This window comes from Caloenas nicobarica, chromosome 8, assembly GCF_036013445.1.
Source record: "Caloenas nicobarica isolate bCalNic1 chromosome 8, bCalNic1.hap1, whole genome shotgun sequence".
Classification (NCBI taxonomy): Eukaryota; Metazoa; Chordata; class Aves; order Columbiformes; family Columbidae; genus Caloenas; species Caloenas nicobarica.
In genome coordinates this window covers 19,227,942-19,252,347 of record NC_088252.1, presented here as the reverse complement: position 1 = coordinate 19,252,347, position 24,406 = coordinate 19,227,942, and the positions used below count along the sequence as shown (strand labels likewise).

General features: G+C 39.1%; 1 protein-coding gene across 1 annotated transcript in view; it reads right to left on the bottom strand.

Annotated features, from left to right (window-relative positions):
• Positions 1 to 269: 269 nt before the first annotated feature.
• The window catches only part of USP13 (ubiquitin specific peptidase 13), a 54,234-nt gene continuing 30,097 nt past the window's right edge, over positions 270 to 24,406 (bottom strand). Inside the window, exons 8-21 of the mRNA XM_065640527.1 lie at positions 23,230 to 23,417; positions 21,533 to 21,604; positions 21,171 to 21,264; positions 16,464 to 16,589; positions 15,043 to 15,196; positions 13,311 to 13,485; positions 11,529 to 11,617; positions 11,042 to 11,164; positions 9,306 to 9,332; positions 8,435 to 8,578; positions 7,281 to 7,447; positions 6,625 to 6,787; positions 4,921 to 5,005; positions 270 to 4,264 (exon numbers count right to left, since the gene is read on the bottom strand). Of these exons, the coding sequence (XP_065496599.1) occupies positions 4,171 to 4,264; positions 4,921 to 5,005; positions 6,625 to 6,787; positions 7,281 to 7,447; positions 8,435 to 8,578; positions 9,306 to 9,332; positions 11,042 to 11,164; positions 11,529 to 11,617; positions 13,311 to 13,485; positions 15,043 to 15,196; positions 16,464 to 16,589; positions 21,171 to 21,264; positions 21,533 to 21,604; positions 23,230 to 23,417 (1,701 nt within the window). The 3' untranslated portion in view covers positions 270 to 4,170. The remainder of the gene's footprint in view (positions 4,265 to 4,920; positions 5,006 to 6,624; positions 6,788 to 7,280; positions 7,448 to 8,434; positions 8,579 to 9,305; positions 9,333 to 11,041; positions 11,165 to 11,528; positions 11,618 to 13,310; positions 13,486 to 15,042; positions 15,197 to 16,463; positions 16,590 to 21,170; positions 21,265 to 21,532; positions 21,605 to 23,229; positions 23,418 to 24,406) is intronic.

Genomic DNA, 24,406 nt, shown 5'->3' with positions numbered 1-24,406 from the left:
ATGTTAAAAACAAGAAGTCAATCTTAGCTTAAATCCTGTTTTCTATTTCTGCCATGTTTATATCCACTCAGAGCCTGGGGATTTTGAAGTGCCAGGAGTCACAAGAAATCAAGACACTCACAAACCTCTTTGTTCTCTATGCAGGTTTTCTAATTAAAACATCAAACACCACAAAAAGTAAGAAAAGAGACAGTATCTAAATATACTCAGTCTATTCCTCTTCAGTTCAGACAGGAAAGAAAGAAGGAAGAATCCACACATTCACAAGATGTGAGAATATTTCTTTTTAATTTAAAACAGTTGCAACAATGTCATTCACAACCTTTCTCATCTTAGACAAATACTTTCCAAAACGTTAACAGTGCTTCAAGCAAACAATTCCAAATGGTGCAAAGTAAACCAGTACAGACACTTCCAGGATACAACAGTAAAACCGCTGAAGAGTGAATAGAAATCAAAAACTGATCTCAGCCGTTAAGGTAGGAAGGATGATGGGAAGAGAATAAAAAGTTATGTCCAGTTACATATTTTGCATAGTCTTTCAATGCATGAAAACATCAGAGATAAAAATGGCTGTTGCCAGGATGGAGAACAAAAGGAATGAATTGGAGATGCTTCTAAAACCATCTAACGAGCTGTGGTTGCATCTGTATTCAGAATGTGCACTACGACCCAGGGGAGGCTGCCTGAATCAAAGAAAATGGACTGACTCTGGTTTCAGTTACACCAAAGTAAAGTCAGAACTAATGCTACTGAACCCAGTAGATTTAGAAGTGATAGCAGCCCAGAAACATATAGGCTACTTTTTAGACCATAGCTTTGAAGAAATTATTTTGGAGTTCGTGTCTACATGTGTTTTGGAGACTGGAGATTATGACTCAAAACAAGGGCTCTACTGGATCCAGCATGCTGCTAGGAATGAGAGGGGAAAAAGGATGACAAGGAAAGGCTGCTGAGTTTTTCTTCCCTCCACTCTCCTAACCTAAATGTACCATACGAAAAAATAAAAATGAGTCTGAGAAATAAAAGCATTATTTGTTGCCAAGTCCTGGCTTGCCATAATTGTCAGGTTGGATTGTCTCAAACAGCTCACAGTGATTTTTCTTCCTCTGTTCGTTTTTGTCAAGAAGCTCTCAGCACACCCAACCCCACAACAGCTCTTACAGTACCCAGGCACATGGAGTTTCCTCATCAGCCACTGCCCAGGCTGTGCACTGAGGCCTGGCCCAGCACAATTAAGTGCATACAAATTTTAGCAAGCAAAGTCTGATAAATTAGTCATTTTTTTTCAGTACAGTCTGATTGTGCTTAAAAAAAACAAACAAAAACCCAAACTTCTCACTCTCACATTAAGCTGAAGAGTCAGGAGTTTACATCCTGCGCTTCCAGACTCGTGATGTACTTCACACATCCCACCGCAAAAATAAGATGACTTAAGTGGCCATTTCAATAAAGGGAGGGAAGCCACTATTTTGGGAGATAATAACTCCTCAAGAAGAATTTTTAATATGTTTTCAAGTGCTAAATTTTAGAAGATCCATAAGCCTTTCCCCTAAACTGCTCCTTGCACTTCTGACCCACTTGGTAGTCTAGGAGGCAGCACATGAGAGTGATGAACTGAAAAGAATTTCAGAAGCTGAGCTGCTACAGTTCACCTCCGCCATCCAGGGAATGGCTCTCCCCTGGCATTCACCATCTCCAGTTTAGCACCTGCCAGCTTTCTAAATGCTCCCCCTGTTAAGCGAGATCAGTCCCACAGCCACTCCAGGTTTAGGAGGTACCAGACAAATGGTTTGTGAGAGTCCAAGCTCCATCCTTACTCCTACACGACCAGCCGTGTTTCCAGTTTAATAACGAACATGGGAACAATGCTGTTGGCCTTTATTTACCCGAGGTTTCAAAATAAAATGGTAGTGGCCATCAGATCTTGTTTATAAGTAGCCCTTTAAGTTCACATGGCAAGAGGGAAGCTGTTGTGTTGAACTTGCCTGGAATATATCTGGGCATTAAAAAAAATTAAAAGTAAAAAGAAAAGAGAGAGGCCTTTTGTCCTTTTTCTACTGCCAGAATGAAAGAGCACAAACATAGATATACAGAAGTTTTGTTCTTTCAATTTAAACAGATGATATATCACTGCACAATTTGCTGATCCCATTTTCAAATCTGGCATTTGCTTGTGAAACACACAAATACTCAAAACCTAGAAGAAGGAAAACAATTACTAGCGGTTTTTCTTTTCCCCAGAACTGGTGGCTCAATAATTACAAGGCAGCTGTATCTCACAGGAGCCACTTACTAATGTGGTAGGACACTGTTCTTTTGTGTCAATAAGAGCACTAAGTGCAGGAAGCTTTCCCCACAGTTAGGAACCATTTACACTCTACAGAATTATTGCACTAGAATTTCTCTCATAATCTTTTAAGATCAAAAACTGATGTAAAAAAAAAAAAAAAAAAAAGGTGTTTTTTGGCTCTGCATGAAGCTATATGACTACAGAGGGAGAACTATTTTCCTCCAAGCGCTGGAAAAAATAAAATGCCCTGCTCATAACCAGATTTTTAATTTTTTTTAATTTTTAAACTTCTACAGTGTGTAGCTGCCTGAATTTTGCTATTAAACTCGCAGGCACTGACTGCAGAGAAAAATCTAATTACACCTCCCTGCCTCTCTTGCACTCTTCTCCTTACAGAGAACTTTTTTTTTTCCTGACTGTTCCAATTTATTTTGAGGGCTCAGTAAGTTTCTATGAGGCAACTCCAGCAACAGTTTCAAGCAGTGGCCAACACTGAACCTTTGGGGTTTTTTTGGAATCATGAAAGGTTTAGTGCACTCACCATCGTATTTTTTCTAGAATTAGTGTTTTCAAACACAATTTAAAAAACCACATATGTATTCTTGCCTATGACAAAAACTGAAATAACACCTCCCCCAAAACAGACAGGAAAGGCCAGCCTCTACCTACCCACCCCTTCATACCTGCCAGGGATATAAAACCCCCTCTTAGAAGGTGCCTGTTGAAGAGATCAGATTATTGGTGTGTTTGCAAGTCTTAAAAAAGCCAAAACATCATTTCAAGATGTTCCATTCTTTTTCTTTTTGGGAGGGAGGAGACAGGTGCAAATCAATAAATCGGCTATTTTACTAAGCAATTTCCCCCACTCACAAATGGCATTAAATATTTAAGCAACCTTTGGCAGAAGGCAGAATTGCACTATGAGTACTTTGTCAGGGAGTTGATTTCGGCTGGAATGTGAGTGGTCTAGATGCAAATTTCGCTGAAGTAAATATAATGGGACATTAACACCTTCTTCACCTCTTTCATAAGAAAAAAAAAAAACCAGCCTTGCCTTTCCTGAGGGTATGCTTTTAAGTTTATAGTCAGAAAGTCTGCTGCTTTTAGCCATCTGTAATCCTGAATCTGTTGGAAGAACTTGCAAAACAAACATTCAAGAGATGAAGAAACCTATGTCTGCAAAACCAAAATCTACTATTTCTCTTTGGCAGAAAATGTGCAGGGCACTGACAGGACATTGCTTCCATCTCCCTCAGATTCCTAAGTTTATGCATGAAAAAGGCAAACCAAAATACTAAAAAACTGAATTCCAACAGCTATAACTTTAGTTGGCTTTTCTCACAGTACTGAAAATAACCTCTCAAAAAGACATTCTGCTTTGAAGAACACTCGCACACCCCTCCCTCCAACTTAATATGTGATATTATTTCTCTAAGTGGTCTGGACTCTGGCTGAAAACACTGTCTCCCAGTTACCAAAGATGCAAATATTTCTTTGTTGTCTTCAACAGATGCGTGGACAAAACAGGCAGGAGCTGGGCTGAACTGAGCTGGTTTTGTTCAACTCTGAAACTTCTGTTTTTTCCATATACTGGCTGCAAACTCCACCAGTAATCTGCATGGTCTTAAGGTATCCTTTAAGGTGTATAAATTTAAAACAATGTACTATACATCACCTAATAGAAATTTTCCCTCTAATATTTAAGGCGGCATCAAATGATTATTTTTAAATAAACTATAAATATCCCTTGTTTTCCTTTGCTTTTTGGCAGTCCAAGGGTTGGGGGTCTTTCATTGGTTTTAGATTTTTATTGTATGCTTTTTTGGGCAGGTTAAAAAGGCGTATGGCTTCTTAAGGCCAAGTAATATATTTAAGGCCTAACTTGGTATCCTGTGGTAAAAATAAATGTAGCCCAGGTCTTTGGGAGGTCGTTCTGAGGCACAGACTCTAAGGTCATTGTAGATCACCCATCTGAAATGAAAACAAGACTGATTACATTCCATGTGTATAAAAATCATCACAAGTTTATCAGGGCCTTCTAAGACCCAAACTTCAAAGAGCTTAAAATCTAAAATTAGGCATTGCAACAAGAACAAAAGATTAAAGAAACAGCTGAAGTAGGTGTATTGGCAGAGTGAGGAACCGAAAAGGAAGAGGGACATGCAGAGGAAGGTGTAGTTACTGTTCAAATGAAGGAAAACCAGAGATTCCCAATGCCAAATACTAGGAACATCCCAAAAATCACAGCTAAGGTCAGCGCCACCAAACTAGCAATACTAGTATCAGCCCATATTTTGATGAGTTTCTGTTGATGGGGAATGAAAGGAAGTTGGGGGAAGCTCAGATAAACAGAGTCAGATACGGAACTCATGCCCCAAAATGAACAGAGATTTGGAACAGCAAGCACAGGACAGTCGATGGTACAATTCAGCATAGACCTCAGAGGAATCAGAACTGACTCATCACATATACGATCTGTAACAATCTTCATTTATTTCATGGGAAATGTACACATGGTAATGACATGCACGTGTTGTCTGCCATGAACACACAACCTGCTCTGTAAAGGTGCACACTTCAAAGAAAACATTTGCTCGTCCTTCTGTGTCTCTCCCAATTCCACTCACCTTCCTTCTTTTTTGAGGTGACAAACATAGTGGCCACTCATTGTAGATGTTCCCATGTGGCTGATGAAGCCAAACAGCTCATATCCTGTTTAAGCAATACAAATAGCACCGTAAGTCTTTTATCGCTAACACTGCAATCTGACTCCAGGGGAAGTTTTATTTCTAATACTGGAGAAGTAGCTAAGCACTCCTAACTCAGACTTTGCATCCCCAACTACGGTTTCTGTTAAGACTGCAGCATATTCTTGCTTTAGCTAGTGGTCAGATTCACTGTCATCTCAAACCAATGCAAACCAAACCCACACAGATCTGTGCACATACAGCAGGGCTGTGATCACAGCCCCTACCAGGAAAGAGAAAACAGCAGATTCATTCCCAGTTCACAGAGCACTACAGAAAGTGCCAGATACAGAGCTCAATCTGCACACAAATTACCTAAGTCTATAAGCATGACCACAAAAACCAGAAGTTTAAATTTCAGCAGCCCATAAAAAAAAGGACAGAAAAGAAACCTCTTCCTTTAATACAGGGACAAATTTTGTGCTTAAAGTCTCTGGAGAACTCAGCATTGGTTCTTGCTCCCCACCCATTCATGCCATTCACCCAGATTACCACCAAAAGTAAAAGGGTACCTTCTTTCAGGATATTGCATAAGGACAGGGGCCTGGATTTTGGTGGAGAGGGCTTTCTGGAGCCATTTTACAGTATCATGTTGGTTATCAGGATTTCAGGCACTCAGTAAATGGTCTCAGTCTATAAAGGCTAAGTACCACAAAAAATAATTACTCCAAATCTTTTTTTTGACCTAATGATAATCAATGATTCCCATGTCTACAAGAGACTTAAGATTGGTCTTTATAATGTTAAAAACAAATAAATGAATGTTCTTATATAATAACAGCAACCACATATAAAAAAATCAAATTGGCTGTTAACTTTTTTTTTTCAGTCAAGATCAGAGATACAAGTTTAAAACATACTACAGTTACTAGAACTGGTCACTAAAGACCCTTCAAAAAACGTTATGAAATAACCTTATGTTAGAACCGCCGCTGAGCTTTTGTACTCCAGTGCTTTTACACTTACAATATGTTCTTTGCCTACTTCACCACTTGACTGCTGTACATCAGCCCCATCTTGTGGTTATTTTAACAATAGTATGACTGAGGATCCCAAAGAAGAAAAAAAAAAAAAAAAAAGAAGAAAATAGCAAAGCAGTACATGCAGGATACCAACTATACCTGCCATATCTAGAATAAGAAACTTTGCTGAAGGGAATATTCCAATCTCCCATCAGACCAGAGGAGGACAGAAACTCAGGGGGTTTGTAACAGCAGCATTATCTTAAGGATACTCAGCCTCTGAAAATTTAAACATTCTAGCTTTTCTTTGTCTTTTTTATCTCAGAGCAACAAAACAAAAAGTAAAGCTAGGCCAGGAGAGGCTTATATGTTATGGCAACAAGAAAATTGGACTCCAGTTATCCAGTGAGTCCAGTGAAAGAGTTTCCTGAGCAACACAGCCCACAGAACTTAGCAGCCTCACAGAGCTGGTCTCAGCCCCAGAAGCAAGATTGGAAGTAAATTGTCTGGATCATGTCCAAAACCCCATGATAACTACTTTCAAAACAGAAAGGAGCTGTGTGAATGGTGTAGGTGTGACATGACAACATGATAGCCAGTTTTAAGCTGAAGGAGAACTTACTTCCAGGCCCATCTTTGATCCTGGGTCCCTCCAATCCTGTTTCTGCAAGGATATTGGCATTAGCATGGTTCTCCATATTCATCATGTCCAAAGCAGGCTCATTTTCTTCTTCAAGTTCAGGATGGCTGAATATCCATTCCAGTGCACGCTCCAAGTTATTGTTCTGCGAGTCAAACAAGCAAAAGAGCAGCCTTTAATACATTCTCTAGCATCATGCTACCATTCAGTCTCTGAACAGAGCAAGGATCATGTTTGACAGCACTTCAATCTTGTAAGGTACGTACTCTACCTCCATAGAAAATAGTATTTGACATGGAAAAGAAATCCTCCCACAATTAATCCCCATGTCCCCTGCGTTCACATCTTGAAGATACATACTATTTAGGCATCCAGGTTGTTTCTCAACAGATGGTAAAAGCAGCTAAGTTTTCCTCACTCTCCTCCACATTTTAAGATTCAAGTGAGACACACGAACCACCTTCCCCACTCCAACCCAGACAAGTCAGACATCCCACACTTTGCCAGAATACTTCTATGTGCATCATCCACTAACTGCATTTTTAAATGCATGTTTCAAAGGCATTTGAGCATGCACATGTACAAAGCACACAAGATGAAATAAAACCCAAGTGCTGCTGGTAACTCATGGAACTCACTGTTGCTTTCAGCGCTTGAATTGCTAGATTCCTTTGGAAGCCCATAGAAATGATAATTGCAACCATCTCTTCAGGAGGTTGGTTATCTAGCCCAACAGCTCCAAATGCAGCTGCTCCACTGGAAGCAACTTCTCCAAATGCAGGTAGGACCAATGGCTCAGCGAAGTCTGGAACAAACAAACATTCATCAGTTTGTTCTTTTACTCCACTGATCTAGGAAGTCAACAACAAACACACACAAACAGGACCTCAAAAGCAGTCCTGAAATCAACATAAATTCATTTCACTGGCCCAGCTGGGACTTCGATGTGTGGAAAGCCTTAAAAACAAGATGAACATGCACATTACAAAATATCTAGGTGGACAAACTCATACTGAGCAGGCTGGAACAACTTGGCACTTCACAGAAGTGGAACAACTGCAGTAAAGTAGCAAAGTCTGGTATGGAAGCAATGATGACACCAGAATAGTAGACAACTCAGATGATACATGTATAGATATAAAATGAACTGATGCCATAGCTGAAATATATCAGTTAAACCCAAGTGAAATTCATTCTCCATTTACATGAGCAACACAAAAGCCCACAATGAAGTGTGAACTCAACCAAATTTGGAGGTTCCTGGCAAGGGAGTGCTCAGGTGTACTCAGTGCTGAATCATGGGTCCAAACTTTGCATGGATGAAACACAAGAAGTGGAGAACATCTAGCAGCCCTGTCCATCAGTGGACAGCCCAAGTTCTAAGTACAGCATGAACACTCTAGCCTGAGCTGAAGCTGGCTGATATGGAAGAAAAGCATCTGGACCACAGGATTCTTTGCCCTTACACTTGATCACAAGTCAGTTTCCCCCTTAGCAGCACAGACCTAGCCAAAGGGTGGAAAACAGAGAGAGCTAGCCCACACCATCAGTAAGGACAGAAGAGTTTACTTCTGATGTAGCTTGGGTTTGTGTCTTCTTCTAGGCAGAGGTTGCCACGTAATGATCAAGATCTGCATATTGCAGGAGCAGCTTAGGAAAATTCACACATCTCCAGGTGTCCTGGGGTGGGGAACGGGGCCATTGTTTCTCTGTCACACATTATAAAATTTCTACTGACTGCCAAAATACACAACCAGGGGTTGAGTTTAACTTATACCTTCCAGTCACTGACCTGGTTCTTCCATGTGTGCAATGATCCAGTTGAAAGCGACTTCAGCACCCAGGTTGCCGGTATAGTACACAGCTTTCCGACACGCTTCCAAAGGAAACCCCATTTCTGCCAGTTGCATAACCGAAGACTCATCAATATCTAGAGCTACAAGAAAGGACCTTCTAAAATAAAAAAGCCTAATTTCATCCACTGTATAATATTTCCTACTGTTATTCATGGTGCCACATATTACAAGGCATATATCTCTTGGACTTGTTTTAGTACTGCAGTAAACCCACATCTGTTAGAAAGCAGCCGTTTACAAAGCATTAGAGCATTTGTTATAGACCTACTGGTAATCTTTTGTCTCAGTAATCTACATAGATCCTTAAACCTTGATGAATTCCTACAGGACTTTATTTATTGAAGAAATTCAAAACTGCATTTCAAGGGGTGAAGAAGTTAGAGCTAGCTAGAGATGGCAGCCAAAAGCAACCGCCTCTAATGCAGGGTCTTGCAGGTAAGATAAACAAGAGCTGCTGGATTTAGCAGTCTCCACTTGAATTTCATCTCTGAACAACAGGGACCGACAGCTTCAGAGTCCAGAGGGAGCCAGGATCAAGCAGCTGTGACCCACAGAACTGCAAGATCATGCTGATAAGCAGCAGATAGAGGAGCAGCTCATATTCTGACTATGCTGGTGTTACTGCACACTCTTTAAGAGTCCTGCGCACATGCAAATAAGTGCTGAACAAGTGCAAAAGTCAGCTATGATTTAGAAGCATGCAGGGCAATACTCCATGCATCCCTATGAGGACAAAGAAGCCATTAGCTGAGCAAAAGCGTTTTTTAAGCAGATGAAATACCAGTCCTTGAAAAATGAGATACATACACTCCATGAAATGGTTCATTATACGGTCTGAAAATTGAGAAAGGAAAAAAAACATGGAAAAGGACTTATATGAAAGCTAAGTAGATTCATACAGGAAAAACTATTTCGTACTTTTAAAGTCATAGAAACATTTGACCTCGTACAGGGAAGGCAGGTTCATCCTTACACTCCTGATATTTTTGCCATTAATTAGACTAGAGATGTTTCTGCCCAGTAATTTCCCTAACTCAGAGGAAAGTGCCACTGGTACTGTAAACCAGTAGGTAAAACAGCTGATGGCTGACTGAAACCAACTTAAGCAAGAATCTGTTTTATTTCTATATAAGGTACCATTACCACTTAAACTAAAACCAGGTCAGTCCATTGAGCAAGAGGATAAAAAAAGAATAGGCCTTGGTGAGGAACCTACAGATAAGGGACAAAATTAACGCCTTTAGAGAACTGCATTTTGTCATAGCCTTTGCTCTGACACACATCAGCTCTTTGAGACAAAGCCTTTTTTAATGGGCTGTACAGCTCACGTACATGCAGAGAAGTGCACTGTGTATGCATGCACAGCTGCCAGGGCCTACTGCAACCTAACAATTCTTGTAATTTAAAAATGGATAATATTTTGAATCTTAATCTATGCCTGGAAAGCTTTTTTCTTAAATTGTAGTTCTTTGTGTTTTAAGTATGGTTGTACAGTGAGTGAATCAATTCTGCATACATGGTGTGTTTATTGTTCCACCTTCAGCCAAGGTATTTCAAGTTATCCCAGGAAACTCTGCAACTGAACCATCTGCTCAGAACTCTGACACTAAAATCCTGCAGCAAATAATCATAGTAACTGACAGATTTTAAAATTCCTTCTGACCAGAATGTATGCTATACTGTACACAAGGGAGTATATAAGAATCAAGAGACTGATTTAGCTACAGTATCACCTGGACTACCAGATTTTAGACAAGATTTAGTACAAGAGTGCTCAAAAGATAACAGCAGTCTTGTAACACCTCTTATGCAAATGTAAGAAATGAGTGGATTAATGCTCCGCTCTACTTCTCACACCTATCATGAGACTCAGGGCAGGGGTCTGAGACCAAGTCCTTTGTACCAGGGCCTGGGAAGTACACAGTGACTTTGCTGAAAGGGAGTCATGAACATGCACTGAAGGTCAATGAACAGACAGAAGATCGTCTCTGAATACAGCTGATATCCATAGATGTCAAGTTCTTCACACACTTCTCTATCCACTTCAGTCCTACATACCAATCAATAAAAGATGAGCACAAAGACTCCATCCTTAAGTAAGGATAATCATCCATGCAAATGGAAGGCATGCAACAACTCTGCTGGTAGAGATGTAGAGATCAGAAGGCAGCAGAAGCTGCTCCACTGAGCAGCACTATACTATTGCAAAAGAGGAAACCACCACACAAGGTAGCTACAAGACTATCTATACCCAGTAAAGCAAGTGAAATCTGTTTCACAAAATATGCTGCCTATCTTTGGGCACAGCAATTTCATAGAAATATGAATTATTTGGAGAGAGTCCCAAGCAACAGCATCAATCATAAATCCTGAAAACATCAAAGCAGAAAAACTGGGGTGTTGTAACAATCTTCAATTACAGAAGCACAACACTGCTGCTTTTTTTTTTTTCCATAGCTCCAAAAGGTGAAGATTAAGGAGAATCAGTATGTGCTAGAGGGAAAGGGAAATAGGAGAGAATTGGGAGACAAGTCAGTAAATACCTTTTGGGTCATCAGGAATGACAATGGGAGGAGCAATGTCTGGAAGTTCCTCTTCTCCTGGCTGGAGACCCCTGGCCCGAAGGTGGCTGATATCTAGGAAATCTGGCATGTCGATAGAAACATCTACAGAAGGCGAGAAACAGGCTGAGCTCATGAATCCAGCAAAATCACCACATGGTGCAACCTACCCCTTCAGAGAAAGGACTGTGGTACTCAAGCTACAAAGACAGCCAGGAGAATCCTCCTGAAAACAGTTATTTGAGAAATTCAGAACACTAAAGCACCATTTAACCAGGAGGTCAGACTACATGGAACTGCATTTTAACTCCACAGACCTGATGAACTGGTTTCATTTGTCATAAAAGAAGATTCAATTAGGATCTTCACAGTATGAACTCGAGACTCAAGCTTACAGACCAAAGCGTGTGTACATCTTATAGATTATCTTGAATAGAATGAGAAAAAGGTAAATATAAACAGCACATACCAAGCTTTTTGGGTATCCAATCAAGGCCAAAGGTGAATTTCTTTATCTGCACCACTAAGTACTCAGGAAATGAAACAAAACGAGAAGTCCTGGGAAGCACAAGAAATACAATTCGGTGAAACAAAGCAACAAATCACAGGCAGCACAGATTTCAGCACCTCATGCACACTGAGATGAGTAACTCTAGCCCTGAGTGAGGTGAATAGCGATGGATTATGTGTACACAAATTTCACAGAAAAGTTTTTTATTATAGGTGAGAAGTATGGCAGTAGCTTTCTATGCATTCATATCCTGACTGTCAGCACAAACGCTTGCAGACAATTCAGTTTGTAGGAAGATTATAGAAAACAACTACAAGTAATATTAAACTTGCTTACTCAAGTTGTTCTGAAGTTCACCGTCAGGAAATACATTTTTAATGACATATTGGCTAAAACTTCAGGGCATGGGCTTAAAACACAGCTCAGACATAATGGAGTAACAATTAAATCTGCACTTTTTTCACTCCTCTTCTAGTAACAGTAGCATTCTCCATGAGGTATTAGTCCACCTATAAAGCATTTCATTAAGCACAGATAAAAACCCCTGTAATTTGTAGTTTTTCACATGAAAGTGCTATGTTAAAAAGTACATTATATTCTTATTGAGCTACTGTGATGTTTATCAAAACAGAGGAGGACTCTTGAGTTTAAGGGGATCCCTGATATTTACCCACTTAGTGCAAAGAACAAGTTTAATCTTGAACACAACATAATACTATATGTACCACCATTCTCCTTCTCGATGATCCTGTTTTTCCCTCATTTAATCTCCTGCATCCTTCCCTTTATTTTCGATCCTTTCTTCTAATTCACCTAACTGGGTAAAATACAGTAAATGCATCATAAATATAAGGCCGTCCCACCCCACTATAAATAACTACTTTCTAAATTCTTGTTAGTACCGCCTTGCAATTTCAGTAACTTTATCATCTGCAGCACAAAACTTTTGAATTTTAAGTAGCAAATTATTCTTCATCTTTCAATGCTTTTAAAGACCTAGCAGATGAATAACAGTTAAATTACAAATTAACCCTGGATCTGTTTAAAGACTAGAATGTTCTTCTGATATGTTCACAGTTAATACAAAAGAACCTTTAGATTTCTGCTGCGTTTTTCTCCACCATGCGTACTTGTATCCCAATTTTCAACATAATGTCAGTGAAACTGTGTGCTGAGAGCAATGAGTCACTGATATGTTAAGTGATATAAAAATAGAAGGTACCTAGCCCCAACAAACCAGCTGCAGAGCCCAGTTTTCAACCACTCCTTGCTGCTGACATAAAAATGGAACCGGATATGCAACTGTGTTCTCGGCAAGAAATACTGTCCCTAAAAATTGCACTGATCTCTACCCGCTGCCCTATTCTTTCTTAATGCTTTTTTAAGCCCAAGATATTCTTGTTTCTTTTATCTACCTGACTATAAACACACAAGATGGGTTGCTTCTTTTATATGTCCGTCTTGTACCATGGCCACATATAAATGACAGCAAACTTAACAGATGCAGCTAAACACTTTAGCATATAAAGGTGGGGGGTTGAAATCCAAACACAAAAAATAAACAACATAAAATATAATAAAAATAAAGTTTTCAGCATAGTACTTCACAAAGACTAAAATTTCCATCCATCTAAAGAACTTTCTCACAAGAAACACAACCTCCACATCATGTCCAGGTAGCAAGATAAGCACAGATCACTACCATATAGGTTTTTAATGGGCAGCCAGGCACACACTTACTTAACTCCTGCAGATTTTGCTTGAAGGGCACTGCTCCAGAAATCCTCTACATTGCTGGGTTCAGAAAAGGCTTGTAGACAGGCACTAAATGGGATCTTGGCACGGACAAGCTCTGGTGGAGGTCTCCTTGCAGCTTCTGCTTCTCGTCTCTTCAATTCATAGGCAATTAATTCATCTGAGAAATATACATTACGCTAGAAGCTAAATGAACATTGTCCAGGTTATGATGTCCCCCATCAGTCTTATTTTTGCAAGTTTTAGAAATGCAAAAACCTACTTATCAATAAAACTTTTACATGGCTCTAACTAGACATCAAATATTTTTGTCTGCTTTGGGGTCAGGACCTACACTTACAACCATATCTCTTTTTTTGAAGGTCTCTGTTCATGGTGAAAAAACACAAAATGGGAAATACTGAGCAACGGGTAACTAAAACCTTGCCATGACAGCCAGAATCCTGTGTTAATAGTAACACCAACTACATGCTTCATCAGTTCAATCTGACTTGGAAAATTATTGCTGTCTATCTGTACCATCTGCCTTTATAGACAGGACAGGATTAAGTGTGATCTAGAATGTGTCCTGACACTGGCAAGTTGAGCAGCACTGGATGGTAAATTCATAAACTAATTTTACCTCTCAAGTCATTACCTGGAAATAACGCTTTTATAAGCTGTAGGATCATGTCTGAAACTGAAGGACATCGAATGCAAATGTCTCCAAAACTTAAATTTTCAAATCAAAATAGTCTTTTTTTAAATATATCATCCAGTTCAAGGAGTTGTGGGCTAGGTCAAAAGCAGTAGGTAAAATTCTCTGTTTTGTGCTATTTCAAAATATCTGATCAAATAATCAAAGTAGTTCCTTCTATCTTCAAAAAAAATTGAGATTATGAAGGAAACCAGAGGCATATCCCCCCTCTAGTGTTCCAGTGATACCCCCTTCACTCCCACCTCAAGCAAACATTTATTATCTCAGTCGACAAGACTCTTCACCACTGACTGCAGGGGCAATCAAGATTTGCCAGCACCTCCCTCCTGCTTACAAATCTTCTAGCCTCCTCAGTCATTTTCTCCTTTAAAAATCTGCTGCTAATAAACACAAATCTGATTTTTTATTATTATTATTTCTTTTGTGTGTGTGCATGTTTTTACAAAATATTCATTAGCTAGTAGGTTCAGTTCATTTTTTAGGATTAAGAAGATTTTATATACTGGTTCACTGTGCAGGACAAAGGAAATCCAATCCTAATGTAGATCGTCGGGCGCACACGCACAAAAACCAAGGGTAATTACATTGTACTACAAGTGCTGTGGCATATCCCTGGGTCAAATCCATGTTAAGATTTAAAATCACAAATCTCTGAACATCTTTATCATACAAACTGCTACCATTCTTGGTGATATATTCCTGAGTGGTGATACTTAATGGTGGTCCCACAGTCTGAGAAGAAATCTGTCTGAAAACTTGCCAAGAGTATGCAGGTAGAATCCTTCTTCCCTAAAAATATAATCAGGGACAGTAAAGCCACAAACTGAAGCGTATTTAAAATCTCCTTTAAAGAAAACCAAACCAAGTAACTTTTCCCTGATCAGGTCGTTGGTTTGATTTGCCATGTGGCCTTGAACCATTCTATCCATATAAAGAGATGACATGGGGGTAAGAACTTCATTCCCTCGTGGTTGAGAGAGTCACCAGAAGGACAGTCAATGGACCAGTTTCTTTCTTTACCTTTGTTCGTTGCTGTCTCCATGGCAACAGGTAACTGCATGATATAGTCCACCCTCTCTGTGTAGCGGACCTTTCTGGACTGGCAGCATTGTGTGCGTTCTTCCATCAGGAACCGGAAAACATCGCTAGGGTTTTCTGAACCTACAGGGTTCCTCTGAAAGGAATATTAGATCCAATCATTTAAGTGACGACCATTAAAATGACCAGAGAACTCAAAGGCTGCTGGTTGTTTACAGCAAGCACAGACACCAATCTTGCACCCGTATCTGACAGCTTAGCTTGTATTTTATTACATGCAGAACTGTTGCACCCACAGAGAATCCCACCGAAGTCCACAATGTCTGCACACACAGCAGTATCTTTCTACACATAGTAACTTGCAGAGTATGTACCTAATGAATCTGACTGAGTCAAGGTGAACAGAAGAACGTAGGAAGGTGGCAGGTTACAATAAAGATAGAAAGCTCAGGTAAATAACATGGAGCATCCTTTCAGCAAATAAAATTGCTCCTACCACTCCAAATCTGCACTGAAACAGAACAAGCCACTTGTAGTTCATTATCCAGATGGCAGTGTCATACAAATAATATACTTTCTTTTTATTGTTCACGTTAATGTCTGTTATCAGGCAAAAAACCCCAAAACAAACCAGAAAAATGTCTTCTAACCACCCTGTAATCAATACATGCATTTTGGGATGTGGAACATTATTCATGCAAATGTGAATAGCTTCATCTAGACTGTAACACATGAATAAACACCCTCGATTCTTGGAGAAAATGGGAAAAAAGAGGAAGGATGGAGAAGAAATGCTTTAAATCAAACCTGCATGTATTTGTAAACTTCCTTTTCAGAAAGACAGCATTAAAATTCACAGTACTGATTCTTTTACATACAGCATTGAGCAGGAGCTCAGTGGAACTAACATTTTATACAGAAATATTCAACTGACAAATAGTCACTTTGCTTGCAGCAGGGGAGTCCTTCCTCCCACAATGATTCAAAGACGGACAGCTGGGATTTGTAAAAGAGTGGGACATAGTAATTAGTTTGCTCCCAATGATTATATAAATTTGGAATAATAATAATAATAATCATAATACTCAATTCATTAATATTCCAAGACAGACTTCAATATGGTACAAAAATGGAGAGCATGTAATCACAAAATGAACAGCAATTTAAAAGTTGCAGTTGTTATCAGCAGCACTGGCTCCATGTGTGGTCATGCAAGAGCCTGAAGTAAAGAGCAGGAAGAATTAAAGTAAAAAATGTTTCTAAACCAAAATTAAATTGGTGCCATTTTCTACATATCCAAGGCTAAAAAGAGTATAACAAAAAGATGAGCCACTCATATAACAGCTCTGCACTCATTTTCTAATATAACCAGGGAAAAGAAGCAGTAATTCAGATTTTCTCACCTCTACTAGATTTATAAGGTGTAGGAAAAATTCCCGAGCATCTTGTTGTCTATTAGAGGAAAATTCTGGGTGTCCTTTACTTATAAAAGCCTTAAACATTCGGGGAGATATTCCATTCTGTTGAGGCTAAATAAAAGAAAGAAAAAACTTTTAAAGAAGGATTTTTCTTAATTCCTGGACCAAATATCCTGAAGTCACTCCACTAGATCCATTTATGGCCTATTTCTGCCACTGGAGAAATGATAGTTTCAGTTTAATTTGGTTTTCCATTTTAATAAAAACAGAAGGGGTCCTGAAACATGATTTGATGTTTTTAAAAAATGTTTTATGGCATAGTTCCTACAGCGTTCACTGTATCTGATTTTTCCATGGCATTTTCAAGTTAAAAAGAGATTACTGAAGGTTTACTAAAAGTTAGTAGTTTTCAGAAAGACTGAAAGCCTACACTGTTTTCTAACATTTGACATTCTTTTCAGAACCCTTTTCCACCTAAAAGTGTGTGGGCATTGAAGCACTTTGTTATATCAGCTAGCAGCTTTAGGCAGGACAAACCTTTCCAGAGATCTCTACAGAATCAAGCACAGAACAATTAAAATGTGTGCATTGTGCATTCCCAGATGGGTTGTTAAGAACAAACATGAATTTGCAATTTGCAGGTGTCAGTCATGTTGAAGGACCAGAACATACCGCCTTTGGCCATTCAGTTACATCAGTATGAAACTACTCTAAGGCAGAAAGTCTCTGGCTTCCAAGACCGACCTAGTTTTGACTTTCTCATCCCCTATACCACTTTAAGAAGCCTCCCCAATCACCCCAAGCTGCATCCTCAAGATAACACTTTTAAACAACACTTTTGAAAGGGTCAGAATTTTTTACTCATATTTGCCTTCATCCTCCATGAGACTAAGTAATTTTCAAGACAATCCAAGCAAAAGTGTAGCCTTTAGGGTATGTCAGATGTTAAATACTCAATCTTATTCTCTACTACAGTTGCACTATCATACCAATATAAAACCAGAAAAAGCAGCATGAAACGGACGGCGTGTAAAATACTCTAAAAGAACAAAACTTTACTCTTGGTTTCACCAGGGTAAGGTATTCCTAGACCCATTGAAATCAGAAGCAGATTCTCAATTTTAACGCTTTTTCAACTTCTGGCAGCACACCAGCAACCACGTTAGGCTCAGATGCTCTTTAAAGGCTCATGTAAAAAGACAGAGTCTCAGCATTGCTTGAGCAAAGAGCTGTTCCAGGGGTTTCTGAATCATGTATCACTTCAGTGTCCTCAGCTGCCTTTCATCAGAGGACTCAGGAGAGAAATGCATGAACCAGCTCAAATTACTACATACCAGGCTTCTTTCTATGTCAGAAGCAAGAACATGGCAAGGTGGCACATTTGCCCTGATGTCTCAAGCAATGAGTTTGGAATTAAGCCTTGTTCCCATCTATACATTTTTTACTCAGTCATTTGAGCAGGGAGAAATGAAACATGCCATGTGTGACAGTCTACAGAAGAGGATCGGATCTTGCCCCCTAAACCCTTTCCATCTCAAGGGCAAGAAAAATAACAGAAGAAATGGCAAAGCTCTAAACAGAAAATCAAGTTCTAGCTGATAACCCTTTAGACTTCCAGCCTGTTTTTCAATGTTAAAGTGGGTCCAAGAAAACTGCTGCCATTTCCAGACTAAATGCCTGTGGTGAAAAATTTTAGCTCCACAGTACCACAAATATTTATGGAATACCTGACATACTTTCCCCATCAACAGTTGCAAAACAGTTTAGCTAAAAATAGACTGTGCTGGACCATTGCAGACCTCTTATGAATGCTTTTACAGGCAACAACTCCCCAAAAGTTTGGATGAATTCCAAAGACCCAGAAAGCTAGAGAACTTCTTTGCATGTAGGAGGGGAATAAAAAAGTAAAGGAATAAAAATAAAATGAATAATTTATTTTATAGACACAATGCAGAAGTACTTGAAAATGCTGAAGGCATAAAATTCTATGCAATTCTATTTATTATAAATGTCAGTAAAACTCTCTGGATGAGTATCTGTATGTATACCACTGTTATTGGGAGAAGGGGAAGACACCAAACAAAAAAAAGCAACCTTAAACCAACAAAACATAGATTTGTATGCCCAGAAGAGGGAATAGATAAAAGATCTATACCTGCCTTTTTTTTTTTTCTCCTAAATAAATCTGCAATACAACAAAGAACAAAAGAAGTAAGAGCTATTTCAAATCCTAATACATGCTACAAATTGTTTGGTAAGGAAGTCATCTAGTGCATGTAACTACAACTTTGTTAAACAGAACTTAGGAACAGCATATTTATTGTTAAATGCCAGTGGACAGCTACTACTACCTGATGGAGTTTTATACCATCTGTCACTAAAATGTTCTCAACTTCTCATTGCTAGCAGTGGCTGCTGGGCTAAACATGGATGCGTAGCTTTATTCAAAGGGTTTAAGTCCCTGAACTTCCAGCACATGATTCTTCATTCATATCCTGTATGTTTTTAAGAAAGCAGGTCAGTCAGTATAGATAATTTAATGTGAGGAGTCTCTTGAAATCTATTCCACTATTCCTTAGTCACAGTGATGCATTGATAAGGTTTTAACTTATTTAAAGGAAATAAGCAGGACTCATTTGTTGTTCCAAAACAATGAACAGCTACTGTACAAAGCAATTACTCAGGAAACACAGGACTTCCAGATCATGCAAACTACTCTGTACCAGATACTCTTTGTCCAAAATCTTCTTGGCATTCTGATTTCAGAAGGAGAAATCCCTATATCAATAACCGATAGATGAAGGTAGAGGAAAATATCTCTTTCCATGGACGCTATGACCATTCTGTGACAGAAGTGTGCATGACTTCTACTGTGTATGAAACTACAAGTTGCTATCAGAGGTTCTTCCACCATAAAGACAGTTCCTTTCTACAGGTAGTATTTTCAGTACTGGTTATTAGTTGACCTTTCATTTCTAACTATCCCATCTGTGGAGTCTGTGGTTTGACTCCATATGCTGCTTGGGATTCCAATAACAGAGGCTGGCAGATACACAAATATATTCTAGGTCCGGTTTTCCCAGCATCACTCTAAACAAGACATTTCAAGGTAAATGGTTTAAATAGTAAAACAGTCCTAAAATAATAGATTACCTTGGGCAGATAACTTTATCTCAGTAATTAACATTTTGCTTAAGACAACTGTTGGTTGGATGACTCCAGCGAAAACAAGGGCAATTCCAAAAGCAGCAGAGATTGAGCAGAACAGCAAAATCTGAACTAATCTTCTCACTCTCCAAAGGCTAATGGAAACTTATGCCAACTTAGAAAAGAAAAGAACTTTTCCACCTCACCACTAAGCTACTGACACCTTTTCTTCTTCACAAAAGCAAGCAAGAGCAGGTAAAAAGATAAACCAAGTGAATTAGGTAGTGCCCATAAACCTTGTTAATACAAATAGATTAGTCAGGCATTTGTCAAAAATCATCCTTACTGTTAAAACCAAAAGACTGTTGGACAAAGAATACGAAGAGGTTTCCTGATGACTGTGAGAGTGGATGTATGCATTGCTGGAGGAGGAAAAATCACAGACAGATGAAGACACAGGTCTATGGATGTTACAATGCAAACACATGCCATAATGATTTTTGCAATGTAAGAGAAATAAGCAACTTTCATGTTGCAGAAGAACAACACAAAGGCAATATGAAGATCATAGAACCAACAATATTGGAGTTCTTGAAACTACATACTAGGTAGAAAATGTGAGCTAAAAATCTCTTTTGCTACAAAATTACCACAAATTATAGTAAAAAGAAAAGTACAGTTCTCCCATTAGTAATAGTCACTATGACAGAGAAATAGAATCCTGTATTATACAAATATGGGAAAAAAAGGTTATTTCATCCTCCAATTCCTCTCTCCTTTGTGTGTAGCATGGTAGCTATACAGGACTTGCCCCTCAGTATACCTTTGTTCTGAAACTGCCTGTTCTGAGAAAGCGGATTCCGAAGTTCTCTTCTATTGTGAATTATTGTAAGTCAGGATATACACATTGTTCTGCCCAGGTTGTCTAGCAATTAAGAGTTTCAATTTATATCCCAAATTACATATACTGCTGCATTTCCAGGATAGATTCCACTGGCACAGACATGCTTCTGCATGATTTTTCTACCATGAAATACTTGAATAAAGCCCCAGCAGACATGGCTCTGCACGGCACCTCCTTCGTTACATGAAAGCCTCCAGCACCACTCCATCTTGTATTACCTAGACACCTTCTCCTGAAATCAGGTGGAATATTGTCAGGCACTTCCTGGAAACAACTCTTTAGCTCTTTATATTTCTTTCTGAAATTTGAAGAGGGTTTAGAAGTCTGCTTCCAAATACTCAGGTCTCTCTAGATAACATTTTTTGTTCCTCAGAGAAGATAAACATAGGTTGCAAGTTCTATGCACTTTTGCACTCACCACTGGAGCAGGAGAACACTTTATTAGCTGAACGAATGGTTGCTTTAATGCTTTGCGCAAATAGCCCCTGACTAATATATTCCTGAGTAGAACCCTTCACATTCCACCTTGCTAAGCATCCCATGCTGGATCCACACGTGTTCTTCAATGCCCAGCACCTGTTCTCTTTTCTCAGGATATCACTTTTATCTAGTTACCAGGCTGCTAAAACTCAGTCAAATACCTTGTGTTCTTCTTTCATCACCTGCTCAATAAGCTCAGATTTCACGGGTGGCTTAGAGTACTGGCCTGAAAGGAGGCCGTGTCCCAATTTAGCCCTGTGGGGAAGAAAGTGACAGGGTGGAAACAAATGTGAGAAAAAACAGAAAAGCAGAGATCTTCATTCCAAGCAAAAAATAAGTTTACTGTCTTTGATCCCCTGATGAAACATCACTACAGGCAATTAAGCAGGCAAATCTTCCCATTCTACTTTGTGCAAAATCTCACTTTCAAGACCATGCAGAAGTGCGGTTTTTTTGCCTTACCATGAAATTATTTCAATTCTTTTTAATTTGACCAAGTAAAACATTGAGAAGTGTCACTTACATCTGAGTGTTGAAATCTTGCGTTGGATCAAGAGGAGAGTAATCAAATATTCGTGGAAGGTTTCCCACATACCTGGGTAGCAAGAACAAAGCAGAAGCATTCAAATATTGCAGCTAGATTTACTCAAGGATATCCTAACAGATCCTCAGCCCTCAGTAGTGATACATCAGCAGGCTTCCTCTGTGCTAATGAGTCAAATTTTGTATCATAGCAATGACTTAATCTATCTCTGGTAAATGCTCCTATCATGGAAAAATAATAGTAAAGAAATTAAGAAATAGACATGTAAGTTTTGCTTAGAAGCTTCTAGCTATAAAGGATATGGAGTTGTCACTCATCTAGAATTTAAATTCTATTCCTTGATCTTGAAATAGTTGCAGGATGGTGTTGCTCAAAACTACAGAGCTGGGTTGAGAACCAATGCACTTTCAACTCCTAATGAACATTTCCAAATAAATTCCAAATTTGCATCAGGACCAAAACATATAAAAAATAATGTTTTTCTTTAGTTTCTTCAGAGGAAAAAACACCAAGGAATACATTGCTCTAGACAGTTTGTTGGGAAGTGAAACATTTAGTAGTGCACTATCTGAACACTGTTTCACTTGAGCCCAAGAAAAACAGGCTGGGTAGATATGGCCATGTTGAAAGAACACATCTAATTTCTGCCTGGTTCCTCTTCCATCAAAGATCTCCACTACTTTGTTGATACTGAGTGCTCCAAGTGACTCCAAGGACCATGCTGCAGAAAACAATTTCCCTTAATAAAGTCCATTTTGATACTTTTTGAAAATGGAGGTAGAAAAGCTGGCACATAATGAATCTACAGACTGTTTCCATTTGGCTAACCAAATGAACAAACGTAAGTTTTCTCCCTCTTCTTCTCCAGAAGGCCATTGCTACATGAAAACCTGGGAAGCTTTCCAAAATCTAAAAGCCTTACTTCCAGCACACACATTACTACTGCTGTGGAATGAAAGAGGACTCTGAATTTTATTGCAAACCATAGACTGCCCTTTATAAAAAAGCTTCTCTCCTTGGACAGATGTGTTTAGTTTTGATCAGTCAGGAATATCTCATATTGTTCTGTTGTGATTTTGTCCTTTTACTCTCTTAATTATTCAGTGGAAGAACACGCTTACACTACCCTTTTCATGAAATGAGATTTTTTTTTTTAATAAGAATTTTAATTTAGAAATGCCTCTGATAGTTTCCCTCTTCTTATCCAGCCCTGCATGCAAAAGATGCATTGCTTTTCACTAGCGTGGATCAATATTAACATGTTTGTGCCAGTACAATTTTGTGCACAAACGACACTGGAGCAATAGAGTGATTCGTGCAGCTATACGAAGGCATGGGCCAGTACAAAAAACCCTAATGTGATACTGATGGTATGGAGATAAATAGAGATATGTACACGTGTATAAAAAGCAGAGACAGAACAATCAAGTTTACAAAGTGGCATATAATTTCCCACCACTGAAGCTGAGTAAGTTCTGATTTCACAGGCAGATTGGGTTTTGTGTTCCAACAGTTTCCAGAACAGAACAATACATTACTAAATCCTCTAAGCAGCCACTGAGCTGACTGAGACCTGTTTGCAGGGGAGATAAAAATTAAAATACAATTTTGCTTAGAAAAACAAGACCCCGAGGAATGCAGCAGCTAGTGACAAGAACTAGTTTGAAGCTACTTACGCTCGCTGGAACTCTGGGATGCTGAAAATGGCTTGCATGACAGCATTGAGGTAGCAGCTGTTTCCCAGGTTCTTCATGCCAGTGTATCCTGGGCCATACATGGGCTTGAGTTTCACGCCAGCTTCCTGAATCACTTCCCATTCGGAGACTCTTGGTTTTATATCATTATCTCTCAGCTCATTTTCTGCCTGAAAGCAAAAAGATTTTTTTTTTAACTTTTTTAAATTCTGCAACAATTACGCTGCTCCTATCATCATCACCAAATTTGTGATCTGTACTCTAGAAAAGAAGAGCCAAACCAATGGGTAAAGGGACGTAAATCCTGCATGTAGGGGAGAAGATCAGGGTCAGGAGGCCAGCGGTTTGTTTTTCCAAGATACCTCTTAGCTCTTTACCACAGACCACTGGCTTTCTGGGCATTCCTACTTGTGACCTCAGTCCCAGCTGGGAGCTTCACTTCCCTCAGGGCTGTGACCTCAAGCCTCAGCATAAAAACATTGCATTTTTTTCAGGCTTCCTATTCCATTTGTAATGGCCAGGAATAGCTGCTGCTGTAGAAGCTGGTCCTAGCAAACAAACCAGATGAAAAGCTGCAAATCCAAGAACTCTTCCCTTCTTTCAAATGGGAAAAGCCAAAATTTGTGATGCTGATGTTTCTTCCCTTTCCAGTTCAGCTTTCAGCTTGTAGGTACAGGTCACTCCGGTGTCATTTACTACTAGCACTACTTCTCCACTTTACTAAGAATTTTTCAGACTGGGCTGAAGACCGGAGGCGAAACCTTTGCAACACCTGAGACCAAGTTTTCAAGGCTGCTGAGTAAAACAGGTTTTCAAGAAAGACCACTGGATAAAAAGGACTTTTTATTCACAAAATTGGTAAGGAAATTAGTATATACTATATAAGGAAATTAGTATATATATATATAGTACCATGAAGGCTTTTGAAATTGCAATTTAACTCTTCTGTTTTAGAGTTATTATTAGTTTTCTCTCTATGTGGACAATGAAATACACTAAACCAGGATCAGGTTTGTTAATTTTTAACAGTTTTCATGTTCTCAGCTAGGGATACTAGGCTATGTGCTTGAGTGGAGAGAAAAACCAAACAAAACCAAACAAAAACCCCACATAACAAAACCAACACCCACCCGGCTTTATAACCATATTCCATTCAGAT